General features: G+C 39.8%; 1 protein-coding gene across 3 annotated transcripts in view; it reads left to right on the top strand.

The window, feature by feature from the left end:
* SP100 (SP100 nuclear antigen) overlaps positions 1–20,326 on the top strand; it is a 33,189-nt gene extending 12,863 nt beyond the window's left edge. The window contains exons 3-10 of one of the 3 annotated variants that reach the window (XM_039855675.1): positions 8,658–8,820; positions 9,006–9,174; positions 11,979–12,062; positions 13,285–13,347; positions 15,971–16,117; positions 16,577–16,660; positions 18,931–19,077; positions 19,805–20,315. In XM_039855675.1, the coding sequence (XP_039711609.1) occupies positions 8,658–8,820; positions 9,006–9,174; positions 11,979–12,062; positions 13,285–13,347; positions 15,971–16,117; positions 16,577–16,660; positions 18,931–19,077; positions 19,805–19,935 (988 nt within the window). In that variant the 3' untranslated portion in view covers positions 19,936–20,315. Of the gene's footprint in view, positions 1–8,657; positions 8,821–9,005; positions 9,175–11,978; positions 12,063–13,284; positions 13,348–15,970; positions 16,118–16,576; positions 16,661–18,930; positions 19,078–19,804 lie in introns of all 3 variants that reach the window. The other 2 variants (XM_039855676.1, XM_039855677.1) reach the window with 2 other exon arrangements.
* The last annotated feature ends 64 nt before the right edge of the window (positions 20,327–20,390 follow it).

Here is a 20,390-nt window from a genome sequence, read left to right as displayed (position 1 = left end):
ATGTCAGTTTATTTTGTTAAAATTTATTTTTGACACTCATATGTTTATATTTATCCTTGCTATCTTAGTTATTACTTATAGTCACAAGACTTTCTTCTTGTTCTCCTACCCTCTTTCTTACCTGTTTTGAGGTTGAGTGCATTTCCTTTCCCAGTGTATTTTTTTCTTCAATACACTGGGAATAATATCTTCTTTTTCTTCGTTGAAACTGAATTTTTCATAAACATACCTAAGCTTATATTGTTCTCTCAGTATCTGGAGTCATTTGGTATATTTTCCTAAGCTAAAAACTGGAACTCGATTTTATTTCTCTCCTCCCTCTTCCCATCCCCTTTATAAACTTTTGAGTACTCGTGGTCTGAAAATATCTTTATTTTACTTTAATACATGAATGACTATGTGGTTGTATTAAGAATTAAGGTTCGAAATGATTTTTCACTTAAAATTTTGGATATTTGTTTTCATTGTCTTCTTGCATTCAGTGCTGCATGTAAAAATTCAACATCCATCAGGTTTTCATTCCTTTTAGGTAAGTTACTTTTACTTTCTGGAAACTTTATGATATTTTTGTTATCCTTGATGTCTTATATTTCCATAATAATACCACTGGGTATGGGTTTTAAGTAATCATTTTCTGTACTTGATGGGCCTTTTTAATCTAAGGTTCTAGCTTTCATTCTAAGAAATGTTTTTCCTCTTTTTATTTGATTCCCTTGTTCTCTCTCTTCTCTCTTTCTGGAATTCCCATTGGCAGAATGTTGAAACATCAGATTATGCAGTATATCTTAATTTTTTTTTTTCAAATTTTCCTTATCTTCTTTTTTCTTGCATTCCAGGGTGGGGAAAAATGTGGCTAACTTTTCTTCAACTGAGTCTATTCAGCTATTAACATGCCTACCTTTTTTTAAAATAGTTTTAATGAGACACAATTTATGTACTAGAAAATTTACCTATTTTAAGTGTATAATTCAATGACTTTTAGTAAATTTATAGAATTTTACAAGCATCATCACAATTGAAGTTTAGAACATTATCGTTACCCCAAAAAGTTTGGTCATGGCTATTTGTAGTCAATCCGTATTGCTACTCCCCACCCCATCTCTTTCTTTGTAGATTTCCTTTTTTGGTTTATGATGGAATGTAATTGTTGTCTTGAATCTAGCTCTTCACTGAGCATAATATTTTTGAGGTCATTAATGTAGCATGTATTAGTATTTCATTCTTTGTATTGCTAAATAGCAATTCATTGGATGAATCTACCACATTTTATTTATCCATTTACCTTTGATGGACATTTGGGTTGTTTTCACTTTTTGTCTATTATGAAAAATGCTGCCATGAATATTTGCATATAGGTCTTTTTGTAGACATATGTTTTCGTTTCTAGGTAGATACTTAGGAATGAAATAATTTGTCATATGGTAACATCTTGTTTAGCTTTTTAAGAAACTATCTTACAGTGTTTCCAAAGGACCATTTCATACCTCACCAACATGTATAAAGGTTCATTTTTCTACAATCTTACTAACACTTATTATTTTATGTCTTTGTGTATAGCCAGTCCACTGGCTATATACAAAGTATGCACTGGCATCTCATTTTGGTTTTAATTTGCTTCTTCCCTAATGACTGGTAATGTTAAGTATCTTTTCATGTGTTTACTGCTTTCTATATATCCTTCCATATATCTCTTTGAGGAAATAGCTATTAAAATTAGCCTATCTTTTAACTGGCTTTTTTGTCTAATTATTGAGTTGTAAGAATCCTTTAGATATCTGTATATAAGTTGTTCATTAGAAATATTATTGGTTAATATTTTCTTCCAGACTAAGACTACTCTTTTATTTTTCTAATGGTGTCTTTTGAAGCACAAAAGATTAAAATTTTTTTAAATTCCAGTTTATCGATTTATCTTTTTATGGATTATGCTTTTGGTGTTGTGGCAACTTTTTTGTCTAACCCAAGGTCACAAAGATTTTCTCTTGTATAATCATTTTTACTTTTACACAGTATGCTACTTAATTTGTGGAATCCCATAAAAAATGAAAGTTGGGGTACCCTTGTTCACAAATCATTATGAATTTCAAAACCATGAAAGCAGAACATTAAAGCAAGCACAGGACCTGTGTGATTACATAGAATGCATGCCCACGAAGCTGGCCCTGCTCTTACATTTAGGTCTATGATCCTTTTGAGTTGATTTGGGTGTATGGTATGTTTTCTTGGCTGGACTCAGATATTTTTTGTCACATAAGTTTTTATATTACTTCAACCAGTTTCAGTGGGGTGATAAGCTGCAAGTGCACCACACTTTTACAATAATTTCAGAAGAACTGATGTTTTTTAATTTTTTTCTCATTGAGTCACCTTATACACTTCTATTTATTTGATCTTATTTAACTTCCTTCAATAAGATTTTATAGTTTTCTTCATATAGGTCCATACCTTCCAGTTGTTTAAAAATATATGTGTGCATTTTTGCTATTGTGTCTGAAGCATTATTTTATTTATTTTCAGATTATGTTATTTCAAATAAAATTTGTAAGTTTTACATATATTTTATTCATGCGATTCTATTACTAGTTCTTACAGAGTTTGGTTAGGTCTCTAGGGTTTCTATGTATAAAATCATAGGACATATAATGTTGTATCTTATTTTAGTCTTATACCAATGACCTCATTCCCTTATCCTATTACATTTGCTAAAACTCCTAAAAATATATATAAAACAATGATGATAATGATAGGCATCTCTGTTTATTTTTCTTTTTAAATGACTTTATCATGTCAATGTTTACTGTAATATTTTTAAATAATTTTATTTTTGGAGACTTTATTTATATTGGCTTCTATCTGTTTTTATATAGTTTTTTATAAAAATAGCTGCTAGGCCTTACCAAATTCTCTTTTAAAACAATTTAATGATATACTTATATACTTTTTTCTCTTCGTTTGTTGATATAATAAATTATATAAAGAGATTTTCTAATGTTGAACTATCTTTACTCTTTCTTATTTCATTATTTTTTTTCACTTTTTCTTGAAATAGCCTCTAACCACAAGTTTTATTTCATCTTTGACCCAACAAAATAGTTTTTGTTTTGTTTTATAAAATCTTCGGGTGGTTTATTTTCTTTAACATGCAACCTGTTTCGTTTCTACAAGTAATAACTTACTGAGACTTATTTGTGGCCAGGATTATATTCCATATTGATATACATTTCAAGAACATTGAAAAAAATGATGTGTTCACTTTTTATAAGGTTAAATAATAAATCATTCTTGCTAATTTCTCCAGAGCCTGTATATTTTGATCATTTTGGCATATATGAAGTCAAAAACTAGAGGTGAATTGTTTTTCAAAATCCATAAAATATTTGTCCTATTATTTGTCTCTTGAATTTTGCTTTGATGTGGAAATGATACCCTTATTATTTTTGTTTTGTTTACATTTGAATACCTTAATTTGTCTGTCTTGATTTTAACAACTTTTTTGTCACTTCTTCTTTCTTGTGTCTCTCTTTGAATTCTATTTTTGATCCTGTGCCTTCCAATATCATTTTTTCCTTTTCATTTAGTGTTTTAAGTAATAAGATTTTTATACAGCTTTTTTCTGTTTTTAATTTTAGAACTTCTATTGTTTTCATTATTTTTTCTCTCTAAAAATACAAGGTATATTTCCTTTTTATTTTATCTTTTATTGTTTCATAGGGTTTTATATAGAGTCTGATTTCATTCAGTCAGCGATTACTTTCAAATTTTCAAAACAATTTTTAACCCATGTATCTGTGTTATTACTGTCGAATTTGAAACCATATTGTTCACTTTTTTATATTTAAAGAAACCATTTAACTCAAATTTTCTTTATCACTCAACTCAAGACTTTTTTTAAGGAATCAATTTAAGGAAAATTGTGCACGACTTCTATACTGAAAACTATGAACACTTCTAGGCAAAATTAAGGAAAACTAAATAAATGGAGAGCTACACAGGGTTAACAGATTGGAGTTCAATATTGTTAAAATGTCAGTTCTCACTAATTTACCTCTAAGTTCAATGCAAAAGGCTTAAAAATCCAAAAGGCTTTTCTTATAGAAACTGACAAATTGATTTTTAAAGATATGTAGAAAACTAAAAGACTTATAAAAGCCAAGACAATATTTCCCTAACTGAATTTTGCTATAATCTGTAGTATTCAAGGCAATATGCTATTGGCATTAGGATAGACAAATAGATCAATGGTATAGAGTAGAAAATCCAGAAATGTACCCATGCTTATACTGAAAATGACTTTTTGAATATTTTCATTAACTTGGGTTAGGCAAAAATTTCTTAGTACATTAAAGTTATTAACTACGAAAGAAAAAAAAAACTAATAGATTTGGCTTCATCAAAATTAAAATTTTCTGGGACAAAAAAAAATGACATAGATGACAGAGGCTCTGTTCACCCCTCTGGCGACCAAATCAAAGTTGTGATGGAAACAAGAAGCAGCAGCAAGGAAAAATCGCCTGAGATCTAGAGGAACAAGCCATATAACTAGGAAGAAGTCCAAGAAAGCACCCTGCAACGGCAGAAGGTAGGACGGGGTGAGGACGCGGGGCCACCCAGTCCCGAAAGGCTGAGTGAGACGAAGGCTGTGGCGGCAGCGGCAGCAGCAGACGCCTCTTAAAGGGGCCGCGTCCACAAGCTGATTTTCGCAGTGACAGACCTGCTCGCTCTGAGCACCAGTGCCCAGTTGGCTGAGCTCAGGGGGCACCAGGGACTTACAGGGAGACATTATCGGAGTGAGGGCCAAGGTAAGACTCACTCTGTACAGAAGTGCTGGCGGTATCCATTGGGCCCTCCACACTCCCAGGGTGGACACAGTGCCGCCATAGCCGTGATGTCATCAAACTGGATAACAGAGGTTGCTCTGCCCAGAAGATTCCCTTGAACCCCACATCCCCTAATTCACAGCCCCACCCAAGCCACATCCAGGTGTGTCCTCGGCGAGTCAAGTTCTCCTTGCTGAGACTCACACTGGAGGCAGTTGGCCTCGGTTTCTGGCGTGGCCTTTTGAGGCAACTATAAGCACAGCATCTGCGGATTGCTTGCTGAATCTTAACAGGTGGCCCCGGAGGGGTAGAGGCTTGGGCTAAGTTTGGCCTACAGCTGAACCCTCTTAGGTCTGTGCCACTGGACACCTACTACACAAATTCACACTAATAAAACCGGGAGACTTAGGAACTTTGCTTAGTACATAGAAACAGACGTGGAAAGGTAGCCAAAATGGGAAGACAAAGAAGCAGAAACCATATGAGAGAACAGAGCAGAGATCCAGAAATAATGGAGTCAAGTAATCTAACAGATGCGGAGTTCAAAACACTGGTTATAAAGATGCCCAATAAACTTTTTGGAAGCGTAGATAAATTCAGTGAGAACTTCAACAAAGAGATGAAAAAACATAAAAACAGAAATGGAAATTATAAAAAGGAACCAGTCTGAAATGAAGAACACATTATCTGAGATGAGAGGTATATTAAATGGAGTAAACAAAGTGAATAAAGAAAAGGATCAAATACCCTATCTAGAGGACAGGAAAGCCAATCAGGACACTCAATCAGAATGGCAAGAAAAAAGATACCAAGACTAAAAATAATTTAAGGAGAATATAGGACACTATTAAGGCTCCAAATATTCATCTGATCGTTGTAACTAAAGAAAATCAAGATGTTTTTCTTGTTTTAAGAAATAATGATGGAAAACTTCCCTAACCTGGTGAAAGAAATGGACATAAAACCCCAGGAAGCTCAGAGAATTCCAAAAACCAGGGATCCAAAAAGGCCCATGCCAAGACACGTCAAAATTAAAATGCCAAAGGTTAAATACGAAGAAAGAATATTAAAAGCAGCAAGAGAAAAACAGATAATTATTTATGAAGGAACACCCACTATGCAGGACAGAGAGCTTGGCAAAAATTATTCGACAGGATGAAGACTCAGAATATGCAACCAAGAATAATTTATCCAGCAAAGCTATCATTTAGAGTTGAAGGACTGATAAAGAGCTTCCCAGACAAAAATAAACTAAAAGAATTTATCACCACCAAGCCTGCATTACAGGAAACGTTGGAGGGACTTCTTTAGAAGAAGAAACATGTATCAAAAAACAGGAATATAGAATGGTAACAACTATATGCCTATCAATAAGTGCCTTAAAGGGAAAAGAATTAAGTTCTCCAACCAAAAGATAGAGTGGCTGAAAGGATAAGAAAACAAGACCCCTACATATGAAAGGGAAGGGGATGGAAAAAGATGTTGCTTTGATGGACCTCGAAGGTATTTAAGTCAGACAGAGAAAGATAAATACTATATGATTTCACTTATATACGGAATCTAAGGAATAAAAAGAACAAACTAATCAAAAATAGACTCACAAATATAGTGGACAATTTAACGTCAGACAGAAGGGAGTGGGATTTGGGGGCTGGGAGAATGGGGTGAAGGGTTAAAGAAGTACAAATTAGTAGCTGGTGGATGGTCACGGGGCTAGGGAGCACGGCATAGGGGATGCAGTTAGCATTAATAGATGGCTAGGTGGAGGGTCAGAGGAGGGAGGGAGCAACTGTGGGGATCATTTTATGAACTATATAGATGTCTAACCAATGTACTGGATACTTGAAACTAAATTTTAAAAAATTTTTTTAAAAATTAAAATTTTCTCCTCATCAAAAGACATGGTTAAGAAAATGAAAGGCAAACCACAGACTAGGAGAAAATGTTTCTAATACATAAATCAAACAAAACACTTCTTTCCATAGTATATAACAAACTCTTACATGTCAATAAGCAGTAAAAGACAACTCAAGCATCTAAATGGGCCGAAGACTGGAACAGACACTTCATAAAAGAAGGTATATTAATTGCCAATAAACACATGACAATGTGATCAATATCATTAATTATTAAAGGAATACATATTAAGACTACATGAGCTACCAATCACACACTAGAATGGCTAAAATGAGAAAGCTATATCTAATAGATTTGGAAAAATAATTTGGAAGGTTCTGTAATGGTTAAACATACTCCTACACAATGATCCAGCAATTCCAATCTTAGCTGTTCACTCAAGAGAAATGAAAACATCTTGCCACAAAAAGGACAACAGCTTCATTTATAATAGTCCAAAACTGGAATCAATCCAAATGTTCATCAACAGGAAAATGAACAAACAATGGACTACCCTCTATGGCAAAAAGGAACAAAGTTCTATTCCTCCAACGATACAGGTGATGAGCAAAAGAAGTCACACAAAAGCACACGTGATATATCATTCCATATATGAAATCCAGTAACAGGCAGCACTAACATATGGTGATAGAAAGGACAGTGACGTTTGCCACCGAGAGGCTGCCTGCCTCCAGGTGGTCAGCTTGTGGTTTGTAGGGTAGAGAGTGCACTGTTCTGATTTTCATTTTTCAAATCACACATCAGTTTTCAGCACCGTGTCTCCCATCCAACCGTCATTGCCTCTTCAAGATTCCACAGGGCACATTGGTTGCTTTCTCGACCGCTGGGAGCAACCTTCACCTTCAATAGCAATTAAGGCTCCTCTGACCACTTTTTGCCCTATAGTTTTTGGTTGAAATCTCTCATTTGTTCACTGTCCCTCTGCCATTCTCTTTGTCATTATAAACCAGATTTCTTTATTATCATTTCAGCGAGGTTCTCATTAAAAGAGACGACAAATGCTTCTCTTCAATCTACCATCTTTAACCAGAAACTTTTTCTTGCAGGATTTTCACACAATTAAGTGACATTATTATTCCCTGATGCATATTGGGTACTGGGAAGTGCCAATAATTCTCTTCTGGTTTGACAAAGAAAGAGCATAAGTCTTCATAACGTTTAGGAATATAAGATGTTGCTTAAAACATTATTATCAGAGTAATAAAATTAGCAACTAAGAACCAAAATTACAGACTCATGCTTAAAATTACTTTCACTGTAATCAACAGTAATTTCTGAAGTTCAAATGCCTAAAAAGATTCACCATATATAACAAAGTACAGATAGGTTTATATTAACCCAAAGCAGAAGACCCAGAAGGATTGATATTCTTGTGAAATTCTCAAAGTATACTATATCATTATGAAAGCATTTTTCACTTATGAGCTAATTTGATGACATAGGATGGTATTGCTCTTAACTGCTATTGGTCAAGCAGAGGACACCTTGTTTTAATTTTTCTGAGATTTCTTTTAGTTGTTAATTAAGATAACATGTTCAACGTTAGATTCTATTTTTATTTTATTGTTTCTTATTTCTCTATGAATGACCTGTTTATTTCATTTCAATTTTGTACAAATTTAATTTTTTTGCATTAAATAAATTCCAAATATATAAAGGTATCTTTACAGTGGCTGTGATTGGAGCAGAATGGACTGGATTTTTCAATCCTACGTTTAAGTCTTTCTTAATTAACCTCCACACTTTCCTCTATTAAATCTTTGTTTATTGCTTCAATTCCATTTATTTTACTCTCTACTAAGGACCACTTATCTTATATATATTGGTCCTTCACAGCCTGTTCTTCATGTATAAAATCTCACAGGCTCCGCAAGCAACTTGGAATCTTGATGACCACTTTCACATGGTATTCTTTCTCCTTAGGATGCCCACAGAAGACCAGAACATAGACAAAAAGGTTTTCTGTGAAATTGTATTCAGTCACTTCAGAAGATATAAGGTGGAGATTTCAAACGCAATAAAAAAGCCATTTCCTTTCCTTGAGGTTCTTCGTGACCGGGGATTCATCTCCAATAAAATGTATGACGTAAGTGAGGTTTATTATATCACGATCACCTAGTAGCCATACAAAAATACAGCAGTTCTAAAACTTCACATGAGAAGATACCTACAGAGGGAAATTATAATACATGAACCATAAAATCACTTTAGAAAGCTCTTCTGTTATTTGGGAGCCTGTATTTATATTTTCTCCATTCAATATTTTTTAAGGATTCTCAAGAATCTGCTAGAAACCTGGTCCCTGTACAAAGAGTGGTGTACAACGTTCTGAGTACACTGGAGACGACATTTGACCTGTCACTTCTGGAAGCATTGTTCAGTGAGGTCAACATGCAAGAATACCCTGACTTAATTCAAATTCGTAAAAGCTTTGAAAATGGTAATTACGTTTATTACTTATCACTTGATGTACAGGGACAATTTTTTTTGACAAGTACATATTTAGCTCCTATCACGTGCCACATACGGTGCTAAGAAATAGGGATATAGCAGCTGAGAAAACAAACATGTCATGAGCCTTCTCTAAGCTTGTCGTATAATGACTACGGTACAACACCCACCTGGAGGTCTGCTTAACTAGGCATTTAGGCTCACAAGACAACCAGACCCACAGCTCTACTTAGACGGACAAATAACAGGAAACATAGATCCCAGTAAGGCAGCGTCAGTTGCTCCTCTCCCCAGGGGACTCCTTGCAGTGGCTGACACAGCAGTCCACCATGTTGACTGCTATTTGCCTCGAGTGACAGCTTAGCTGTGGGTGCAGGATCCACCCTGGCTAAGCAGCACCACACCCATGGGAGTCAATGTGTCATGTAACGACTCCATAGTGAAAACTTTCAGGGACCCCACAAGGGACAACCGAGTTCTGAGAGTCACCACACTGAAGGAAGACATAAAATGTCTTATAGTTTACAGATAGTCCCTCCCAGTCCACATTTGACCAGTTATGAGCCATTTTCACTCTAAACCCAGTGCTGCCCTAGTAACACAGAAGGGAGACTGCCTTCATCGTGTGTCCAGAGTAATGAGCAAGAAAGTTAACCCAAGGTCAAATTGGTCTTAAAGAAGGAGAAATGGTTTTGTTAACTTTTTCTCCACAAGGGGTGAAACAAACATAAATCACAAAATCACCAAACCTACTGCTCTTCCAGGGATGCTATATAAAACTAAAGCTGTGGTTCTCAACATTTTTCCTGAGAAGGCATAATTTATACTTTTTAATGTTACCCAGTTAATAGAATGTTCATTTATATCTATATCTACATATCTAGAGAAGGAAAGAAGGAAAGAAGGAAGGAAGGAAGGAAGGAAGGAAGGAAGGAAGGAAGGAAGGAAGGAAGGAAGGAAGGAAGGAAGGAAAGAAATTTATTTGCCTAAGCAAACATTTTATTCCAACAGAGTCTCAATAGAGTCCTCCAAATAAGGGATAGAGATCTCACATGAAAAATAGTGACATGTCCTGAAGAGGGTGGATGCTATGGGATCAGACATAGAGTGTGAAAGGGATTAGTGTGTCTTCAAAACAAGGACGAATTTGATTTGGCTCAATCAGAGAGTGAGAAGCAGTCTGTGTGAGCTGATTCAAGAGAGATAAGTTTGAAGATGCTTTTGGAAAATCTAGTATATAAAGCGAAACCATTTTAAGTTTATTACTAGGCAATAAAGAGATAGCAACAGGTTTATAAGCAAGATATAAAACATGCGGTTTGCTGATTTGTGTCGATAGTAACCCTATCTAAGAACAAAATCATTCCTACAGCAAGTCGTTCAGTCAGAAAAGAAATAAAAGTGTCAAATACCTATTCACGAATTTCAGGTCAGTATTATATTTGCAATCAGGGTGTCCCAAGGCATGGGCCATGGGCCAGGGAATAGCAGTTACCTCTACTACTTGCATCTTAGGGACTCTGATCCTCTCCATGGACTGTGGGGAGCACCCCTCCCATGCCCCAGCACCTGAATCACATGCCTCATTTCCCACGCTGGAGTGACCCACACCTACAGCGCAGCCACCCACTTGCTTTTGAGGAAGATCACAGCTGCGGCCTCTTAGACCCTGTCATCCATGGGAGCTATGGGGAAACAGCCCACACTGAAGAAGCTTAGGGCTGTGGTCCAGAGCATGGCACCCTCTCCTGTGCCTGGACCTCACCTACATCCCATGACCGCTCAGAGGAGCACCTGCATACAGGGCTCCTTCACATGTTCTAGACATTGGGCCCTTTGTTCCCCTAGTACCATTCACCCAATTTTTCTGGAATTTGTAGCCATGTCCTGGGATGACAAAGCATCCATGGTTCCCACAGTCCTCTTCATTTACCAACCATGAGCATTGTCTCAGGGGATGCTTCCACCATCGGCCCTGGCACAGTGTAGACCCCTCCCCCTTCCCATGGTGTTGTTACCTCCTCCCTGAGCTCCCCATGGAGACCCATATCTGGGCTTCTTTGTTTATTTCCTTCCTCCTTACATTTTCCAGGTCACCTACATACAGGGGCCCTGGGCAAATGCCCTGATGTCTCCTCACTGGAAGCCTCTTGGGCCCCTGGTCCAGGCATCTTTGGGATGACCTCCAGATCCACCCTGTGCACCCCCCTCTTGCAGCTTCAGAGTGTCCTTCCTTTGTTCCTGGGATCCCCTCATCCTCCACCTTGGGAGGTCTGTCTAGGTCCTCTGCTCTGTCCTCTGGTGTCTCTTAGGAAAGTTCTCATCCTCCCTGACCCAATTAAAGCCAATCCTTCTCTTGTCCAGTGCCATCTTTAAAGCAATTAAAATTCCTCTTTTATACACGTGGACTTCTATAGGATCCTAGTCAAAGGATCCTAGACCGAGGTATCCCTCTGTCTCTTCCTAACAGTTTGAACAAGTCAGAAGACACATTACTACATTTCCAGTATTTATGTTGACATATGCTTTCCCGGCCATCAGTAACAGGCTGTTTCCACGACTCCTTTATCCTGGCATTCTGGTGACTCCTTTCTGTGGGGAACGTGTAAGGGCTCCCTCACCGGAGGTTCTCCTTTCTGTCCCAGGGGTGCAGGAGGAACTTCACCGTGAGGACTGGGACCCACTGAGCTCTCAGTAACCCAAGGGCTGGAAATGCCTAAATGTGTAAATTCAAGATGTTTATGGTGTCTGACGGAGATCTCTAACTGTCCTCTTCTCTGTCTCTCTTTTCAGCCATCCAAGAGAAAATTTGTTACCAAGAAAGTGATAATGAAGAAAGGGAGGAGAGGACTACTACCCAACTAAGTCTTGAACAAGGTGATTATGACCAAATAAAAACCAATTCTCATCAGCTAAGAATAAAGGAGAAAGGGAGGTGGGGGCCTAAGTCCTGAGTGGATTTGGGGAATCAGGGAAGAAAGGTCAGGGCACATGGAGAAGACAGGGACAGTGTTTGTGTGAGCGTCTGACCAGAGGCCAATCCTGGAGGAGTAGCTATGACAAAAGACCTTTGGTCCAATCACCAAGACAAAGGAGCAAAAACCCAGTGTGTCAGCAGACCAGATTTAAAGAGATGAGGAACTAGAAGTAATTGTGATTTAAAAGGTCAGTGTGAAGCTATGAAGGGCTAAGAACTATGGGCTCAAGGTCAACGTCAAAGAGAAGACCCTTGATGATGGCAGGAGAAGGGACTGATTTAAGTGTGGGATGTTGTGCAAGAGCAGGAAATTCAAGGAGAAAGACTGTCATGTAGAGAGAGGAGAGGAAGTGGTTGTGGTGTGGGTATTAGAGAGAGAGAAAGAAGGAAGGGCAGTGAAAAGTAGAGGAAAGGGATAAAAACACAATAAAAAACAACCACATTATCAGGAGCTCGCTTATTGAACATTGGCTCGGGCAGTCCTGGGTTTAGCCCTCACAGCTGCCATTGACGGGTGGCATCACTAGGTGCCCATTTTGCAGAAATCAGAGAGCTCATGTATGTACCTGGTCTGGGGTCACACGAGCAGGACGAACCCGGTATTCTGAAGCCAGAGCCTGTGTTCTTGACCCTGTACACACACAGAAGAAATCACAGAAAAGGCAGGAACATGAGACAAAAATTGGGAAATAAATACAGAGGGAAAGATAAAGAAATAAGAACACGAGGAGCTGAGGAAGTGGAGGAGAGTCAGACACGGAGCCTCCCGGAAAGGCCAGCAAGACGGCGGGGGGAGGGGCGTGGGAAGTAAGGTAAGGCCACCAGTCAGGGGCAGCTCTGGGGCAAAGGCATGGGTGACAAGAAGGACCGTTGCCAGTTACCCAGGTGTCTCACAGAGGACACTCGGTGAAATAGGCTGGCCAAGGCCCCCTCAGCCCAAATAAGGTACTAGGGTCTGATTATAAGAGTGGGCTGGATCCATCAGGTTCACACGGGCTCTGTATTGATATCTGGGGTGGGAGTCTTCAACTCCCATTTATAGAGATTAAAAGGGGATTAGGAGAGATTGGCATAGCTCACACTCCCATTTCTGATATAAGCTTCTAATTTCTTCCATCCTAGGCACTGGTGAAAACTCCTATCATAGCTTGACCTGGGCCCAGCCAGATTCCTTGAATAACAGTGGTCTGTTCCTGTTGACTGTTCTGTGATCCTTTGTCCCATCTTGTCATGTGCTGTAGAGGGAGGGCTGCTTCTTCTTAGTGCTGACTGCCCAGAATTGTCAGTCTCTGCATCTGCAGTTTCTCCAAGAACTTAGATAATGGAGTCTCCGTACTCTGGGTTGCCTGGGAGAGTCGCTCCTTCCACACTCCTTAAACGAACGTACTTGCTGACAGCTCCTCATGGCTCTGAGCTGGGACCTTTAGGTCCCTGTGCCTGGCTTCACAGTTTTCTGCGTCTGTCTTGCTCAAATCTGGGTGTGGATTTGGTGCTTTGATGTCACGTCCAGCAGTGGCCAGAGCTGCAGGGGAAGTGGAGGGGGAGGGATGATGAGTGTGTTCCTTCTGGGCCAGGGTCCCTCACCTGTTGGATCCCTGACATAAGACCATGGGCACTATGCACTTCCTGTGTAAACCCTCTCCTGTCGTCCCTGGGGCTGCAGACCAGGAGCTGCCCACCAAATACCTGATGGGCCTCTGAAAAACCACTTTGGTGCTTTAGTAACCAATAACCACTGCTTACATCTCTTGACTTCTCCTTAATCTATACACTCTTAATAACGTTATTAAATTATTTTAACTACTATACATTTAAGACACTAATCATAAAGAGTTAATTTTCAGATCAGTCACAGTATCCCTTATAATGATACAGGCAATATTTTACTTTATCTTCTCAAACACCTTAAAATAATATATATCATCTTCATTTTTTTTGAGGAGAAAGAACGAGACAGAATGCTTTTTGTTCAAGTTCAGCCACTGAGAATAGAGATTGAACTCTGCTATGAGGCGGTGTCTAGGCCAGAGGTCTGGTAACTGGCCATCTGGCTTCCAATTCTGCCCTGTGACCTTGAGGAAGCGACTTCTCCTCTTTGTCCCTCAGTTTTAGCATCTGTAAAATGGATGCGATAACAGTACCCACTTCACAGGGCGGTGGATTTTAAACACGTGATGTCATGCCCAGCATTCACAACCATGCTAGGCACTTCATCAGCGTTCCGTGCGTTCTTCAATATGACTATGCTTAGTGATCATCGTTATTTGTGTCTGGTGCCACAGTCTAAGATTTTAACCACTGCAGTTACCTGGGAGATTCCTTCGACCACAGATGTCCATTGTGAATTTAATGATCTCTAGTCTGTGGAGCAGAGAAAAAAGCAATCCCAACCTCAGGCCCAGGAAGATAAATTGAGGGTCATAGGCTCCCCACCTACAGGGCACACTGGTCTGTGATAAATTTCATGAGTAACTTAGAAGTCTCAGAGATCTCCCCGCACCATGGAAAGCCCCTGTTAGGTAGCTTCCAGTGGGATGTGTTGTTTAAGAAAAAGATGTTCTAAGTGAGCAATACATTTTTATTTAAAAAAAAAAAAAACTTTGGGGTGATTGTTGAAAGCATAATTATACTTTGAGCAAATCACATTGATTCAAAAATATCATTTAAAATGCACGAATCCATATTAGCTATTTACCTACTTGTGCAGTTGGTGGGAACAAAAAGGGATAAGTGGAAGGGACAGTGACTAGTAATGAAGAAAAGAATTCAGTGTATGTGTGTTGGGGGGAGGAGGGGTGGAGCGTGGAGGGAGGAGGCAATGACATTTTAACTCACTACGTGGTCAGGGGATTCCCTGTCTGGAAATGAAATCCCAGAGCATCTCAGTGATGGAAAGAAATGAATATAAAGAGAAATTTCGACTTACAACTCAAATGATACACAGTAAGTCACCGATAAATGCGTCCAAGAGTCTGACGCAGCAGACACAGCTGACTGTGCACGCACAGGTGAGGGAAGGACACTGTCTCATGCCCATCACCCCAAGAGAAGGCTCTAAGAAACTGTGGATGTCACACAGAAATGCACCAGGGCCCAAGTTCTGTATTAAAATTTCAAAAATTAATTTTTAAATCATATTTTACCTAAATTACTTTGCTTAGAAAAATAGCACTAAATGAAAAAATCCAGATGGCACTGAAAACATTGTCCATTCATACACTATTGAGGTTGGTGGGGACAGAGTAAGGTGGGTCGATAGCATCAGTAATGAGCAGAGGAGGTTCGTCAGGCAGAAGGGGGTTGCTGGTCTTGCGAGGTTTGCACAGGGATTCCTTCCTTAACTGTTTCCTGCTCCGCTCTGTCCTCTATCTCTGGCCACTGGCACCTGCAGACTTACTTGTCAGCAACCTTGTTCAATGATTTCCTGCTGGGATCCTAACATGGGAAACATTAGCAAGAGGGCAGGAGCAAGGGAGGAGCTGGTGTTCCCCACATCGCTGCCTCAGGCAGCAAGTCTGGCAGTAGTGCATCTCCCCCAGGACTCCACTCCCCACCAAGCATGCTGGCCATGGTCCAGCTTCTTCTCACCCAGAGACCCTGCCTCTGGGCTCTCCCTTGGTCCCCTCCCATGGCTTCCTGTTGACTATTTTTCCAGTCAGACATCTCAGCTCTTCCATCAACTGTGTATTCAATCCCCTGGATTAGATTCCCTCTGCTTTCAAAGCATAGAGAGGTTTGTATTATCCTGTCGGAACCTGGTTGATACAGGGAGCAAATAAAATATCTATGAAATCAAAACATGGTTTAGGTACAACCTCACCTGAAAATGGACTCTCAGAGCACCTGTCTGAAATAGAGCAGATAAATGCAAGAAGAAATACAACCAGTGGCTGCAGTGATGCACTAGAAAGCCAACAAGCAGATGAACGACAAGCCCAAGAGTCTGAGTCAGCAGGTGAGACTCAGTGGCTGGGTTTGATGAGTGTGGAAAGGCCAAGGGGTACTGGCTGGTGGCAGAGTATAAAGTGACGCATGAATCTGGAAGGCATCTATTAACAAAAAAAGGGGGAAATCACACAGACACTCAGAGTGCAGGAATGGAGCTTGATATATTGATAAGAGAGACCTGGAGAAAGAAAATTAGAAAGAAACAATTAAAAGACAAAGGGTGAAGAGCTGCAGAGCTTCACGGGGAAGGGAGATGGAAATAAAAGTCAAAAGACATCAGGGAGAGATTGGTCACGGAATCGATGAAGCACCAACACTCTCACTGGGTGAAGGCGGCAGTACATGCAGACAGGCTATAAGTGGGAACACAAGAGGAAAAAAGAAGCCAGGTGGGGTGTAACAAAATGGTAATAGCGGGCAGAGCAAGGCTTCGTTGGATCTCAACTGTTGTCTTTTTTATCTTCAGAGTCTTGTGAACAAGTACCTATCCAAGTGAATAATGGAGATGCAAGAGAAGAGACAGCCAGCTCATTGTCTGGTGCTGAAGAAAGTAATTATTACCTACCTTACCAATTTTCTAACTATATCTTTGTTTTTCTACAAAAGCCAAAGCTTTCCTTTGTTCTTCCATATTAACTACGTCCCCCACCCACCTAACACCGCCACCTAACCTCGGGCACAGTCTCTGACGGCTTCCGACAGGCACGAGATGCAAAGGAGAAAGAGCTCAGCTCTTTAATTGAGAGAATGTCTCTGGGAAGAGAACACAAAGAGAGAGATCATGGAAAAGATAGACTGGGGAACACCAAATAAAATACGAGAGTGAGATAGATTTCAGATAAATCGACATGGAATTTAAACACTACCATGTTGTGCAGTTGGTGCAAAGAAATAAGTTGCCACTTGGTTTTTAGAAGTTATGACAGAAACATGGAAGTCATGCATGGTGCTGCTGGTCAGATTTGCAAGTAAGGAAGCCCAGGTGAAGGACCTTTAGAAATGAAGTGACGGGCAGAGGGACCTGATGAGGTGAGCAAAGGCACGGAGGAAGACTTTTGGTGATGATATGAATGCTTGAGATGAGGACAATATATGGAAAGACAAATTGATATAAAAGAGGCATAGATAGATCACACTGATGATTAACAGAGACAGAATGGAAGAAAGTAGGAAACATTAACAGAGATGGCTAAACTGAAAAATCAGGCAGGGGACAGCAAGGTCAGATCTAGGGTGACGCGAGGGAGACCCGAGGGCACGGATAAGGAGGCTCTCGCTCCCAGCACCGTCTTGTGTCCTAGGCACCTCTTTTACCTCACCTTAGACCTTGTTCAGCCCTGGAGGACAGTGATAAAAAATGAAGAGGAAAAAGGTATGAATAGAGAAAGATACACAGGGAAGCACCTGCCAATAAAAAAAAAAATGAATGAGTAAGAAACAATGAATGAAAATTAGGTAGAGAGTAGACCAAATAAAGAGAGTGGACAAATCAAGACCCGGCTCAGGAGACAGTCACAGGAAGGAAGGCATCATGGACTATTCTTAACACGTCTAGAAGGTAAGGTGTCCACAGTGATCAAAATGGCCCTGAAACCCAAGCATCACATTCTCTCCAAGGCTTTAGTCACCATCTATGATCTATTGATTTCTAAACACACATATCCAGCCCAGACCTGTCATCTAGGCTCATTCATCCAAGTGTCCGAAGATCTTTATTGGAAGATCTGATGGACGTCTCTGTTTGGGGGCTGTATCAGTTATCACTTCAACAGTGGACGGGTCTCCTGCTGGCCTCCTTCCTCCCATCTCACTCCCCACAGACCCAGTCTCAGCACGTCAGCTCAATGGGTCTTGCAAAAGTTCAAACCGGGCCACATGGCTTTCCTGTTTAAAGCAGAATGTCTTGCTGTGGCCCTCAGTGTCAGGTCAAAACGGCATGGTGCGGAGCTTCGAAAGCCAGCTGGCTACCAACAGTCGTGGATTTCCCATTCCTTCCCTCTCACTCTCTCACGTCACGTTCACACCATCCAGACTCCCTTTAGTTATTCGAATTCGCCAAGCCCTCTGAACTAAATCTCTGCCTTTACGTATGTTTTTGGAAAACAGTTTGGTATAATCTTCCAATGGCTTTACTTTTAATGAATAATTTCTATAATAGAATACTATACGGCAGTGAAAATAAATACACAAAATGAATACAGGCGACGGTCATACACATAATGCTGAGAAAATAAGTCAAATCCCCATAACCAAATAACAGAGAGGAAAAGAAGGGAGGGAGAGAAAGAGAGAAAGTGGGGGAGAGAGAGAGAGAATCCATGGTTCTATTTATACAGAAAAATTCCGAACTGGCAAAATTAATCATCTGTGATGTTAAAAGTCCAAGTGTGATTAACTTGAGCAAGGTCAGTGGGAGGCATCACTAAGAGGCCTCTGGGTGTTAGTAATCTATTACTTGATCGAAGTGATGGTTACTCAGATATGCTTCCTCTGTGATCATTCTAAATTTATGAGTGACTCATTTTTATGTATGTTTAACTGCAATTATAATTTTTATTTTTGAAAAGGCAAAAAAAAAATAATCATCAAAGAATGAGAAGAGTAGGTAAAAACAAAATGAAAACAAAAATAAAAACAAAAAACCCAAAGTTAAGAGAGGTGCAAAGGCAGGGACAGAGTTAAGCAGCAGGAAAGGAGAGAAATCAGGGGTAAACTTTCTCCTGCAGGGTAATTACAGGGAGAAGGACTTGTTAATGGTTTGAGGGTTGCTCTATCCCTGCTGGGGAAACAGACTTCTTCATTTATTGAAATTTTGTCCAGGAGCGAAGCTACCCAACCATGAAATCAAAATAAATTCCTGTTCTGTACTTCTGAGGGATATCAAGAAGGAAAAGCCATATTTTAATTCAAAGAATCAACAGCAAGCCGAAGCAAGGACTGACTGTAACCAGGCATCTGACATAATAGGTAAGGCTGATGGAAAGCGTGTGTAATGTGGATCACGGTACTAGGCAAGGGTCTGAGACGTGTCATCAGTGTCCACCTAGGAGATCCAGGTAGCCCCGAATGGAGGCAGGGGGAGAAGGGAAGCAGTGCTTTATGCAATGAGTTTAGCAGACTAGGGGTCTCAGGAATTGGAAAAATACCAAAAACAGAAATGGCAGGTATAAGTAAGTACCGATGTCCAAGACACTGTTTCTAAAGTGAGAGGAAAGTGTGAGGATAAAAGATAATGAAAAGAGAAAAAAGAATCAGAGAGCCAAGATATGAGAGAAGATGGAGAAACACAGGAAGACAAAGAGAGATATAAAGAGATACCATCTCCAGAAAGACAGGCATAAATTGGAGGAAATAGGCCCAGCCAAGAGTAAAGTGAAGTAAAATGAGAATGAAAGAAAGAGGTAGAATGGGGGTGGAGGGAAGGTGGTGCTCAGAGGCAGAGTGAGGATGGGAGTAGGCGACAGAATGAAGCGGGGTAAGAAGAGGTGCGGGAGGGGCCAAGCTGCCCTCTGTGCATGAATTTCGCCACCTTTTGTGTAGGACTCGGAGCAACCTGCAGGTCACCCACAGTCAAACACAGACCGGCGTGATCTAAGTTAACTTAGCTTCTAGGTCTTCCTGGTGCTCTAATTATCTGTCTGTGGGTTCCTCGGCCCCACCCTGAGACCCTAAGGGGTTTTGCTCCTTTGTGCAGTGATCAGCAGTGAGGATTCCGCAGAATCCAGTGATGAAGACGAGCCCTCGGAAGCCCACACCGGCGAACTAAGACCTCAGCCTGGTAAGGAGGTGGGAGAGAAAGGTTTGGGCTGCAGGGACCTGAATTAAGAGCTACTGTTTCCCGAGGCATCATATTCTGAGTTCATTCTGGACCACGTATCCAGTTTATCCTGGAATCTCAATGTTTCCGTTTATTTTACTGGATCTTTTTAGGAAATACAAGGATATAAGAAATCATTATATATGTATTTTTTGAAGGTGAGGCCTATTAATTGATGGGTCCTATTAGTCAACGTATGTACCTTATGTTGATTGTATAGTAGAAATAGGCTAGCAAAGTAATGAGTTTACTTTAAAACTAACTAGTTGCTACATCTATAAAATATTGGATGTATAGAGTGATTTCTATAGAGAACAGAAAACTAAATATTCCTTTATTGGAAGATCATATTGTCATCCGATCACAAACTTCGAATCATGTCTGAAGTCAACTCGTCTAACTATCTAATGTTGGCAGAAATAAAGACTTCAGATAAGGGTTCTGAAATGCAAAGTATTGTTTT

The sequence above is a fragment of the Pteropus medius genome, unplaced genomic scaffold (genome assembly GCF_902729225.1).
Source record: "Pteropus medius unplaced genomic scaffold, Ma_sr-lr_union100, whole genome shotgun sequence".
NCBI lineage: Eukaryota > Metazoa > Chordata > Mammalia > Chiroptera > Pteropodidae > Pteropus > Pteropus medius.
Note: the sequence above shows the minus strand (reverse complement) of the source record. Positions and strands in the feature narration are given on the sequence as shown.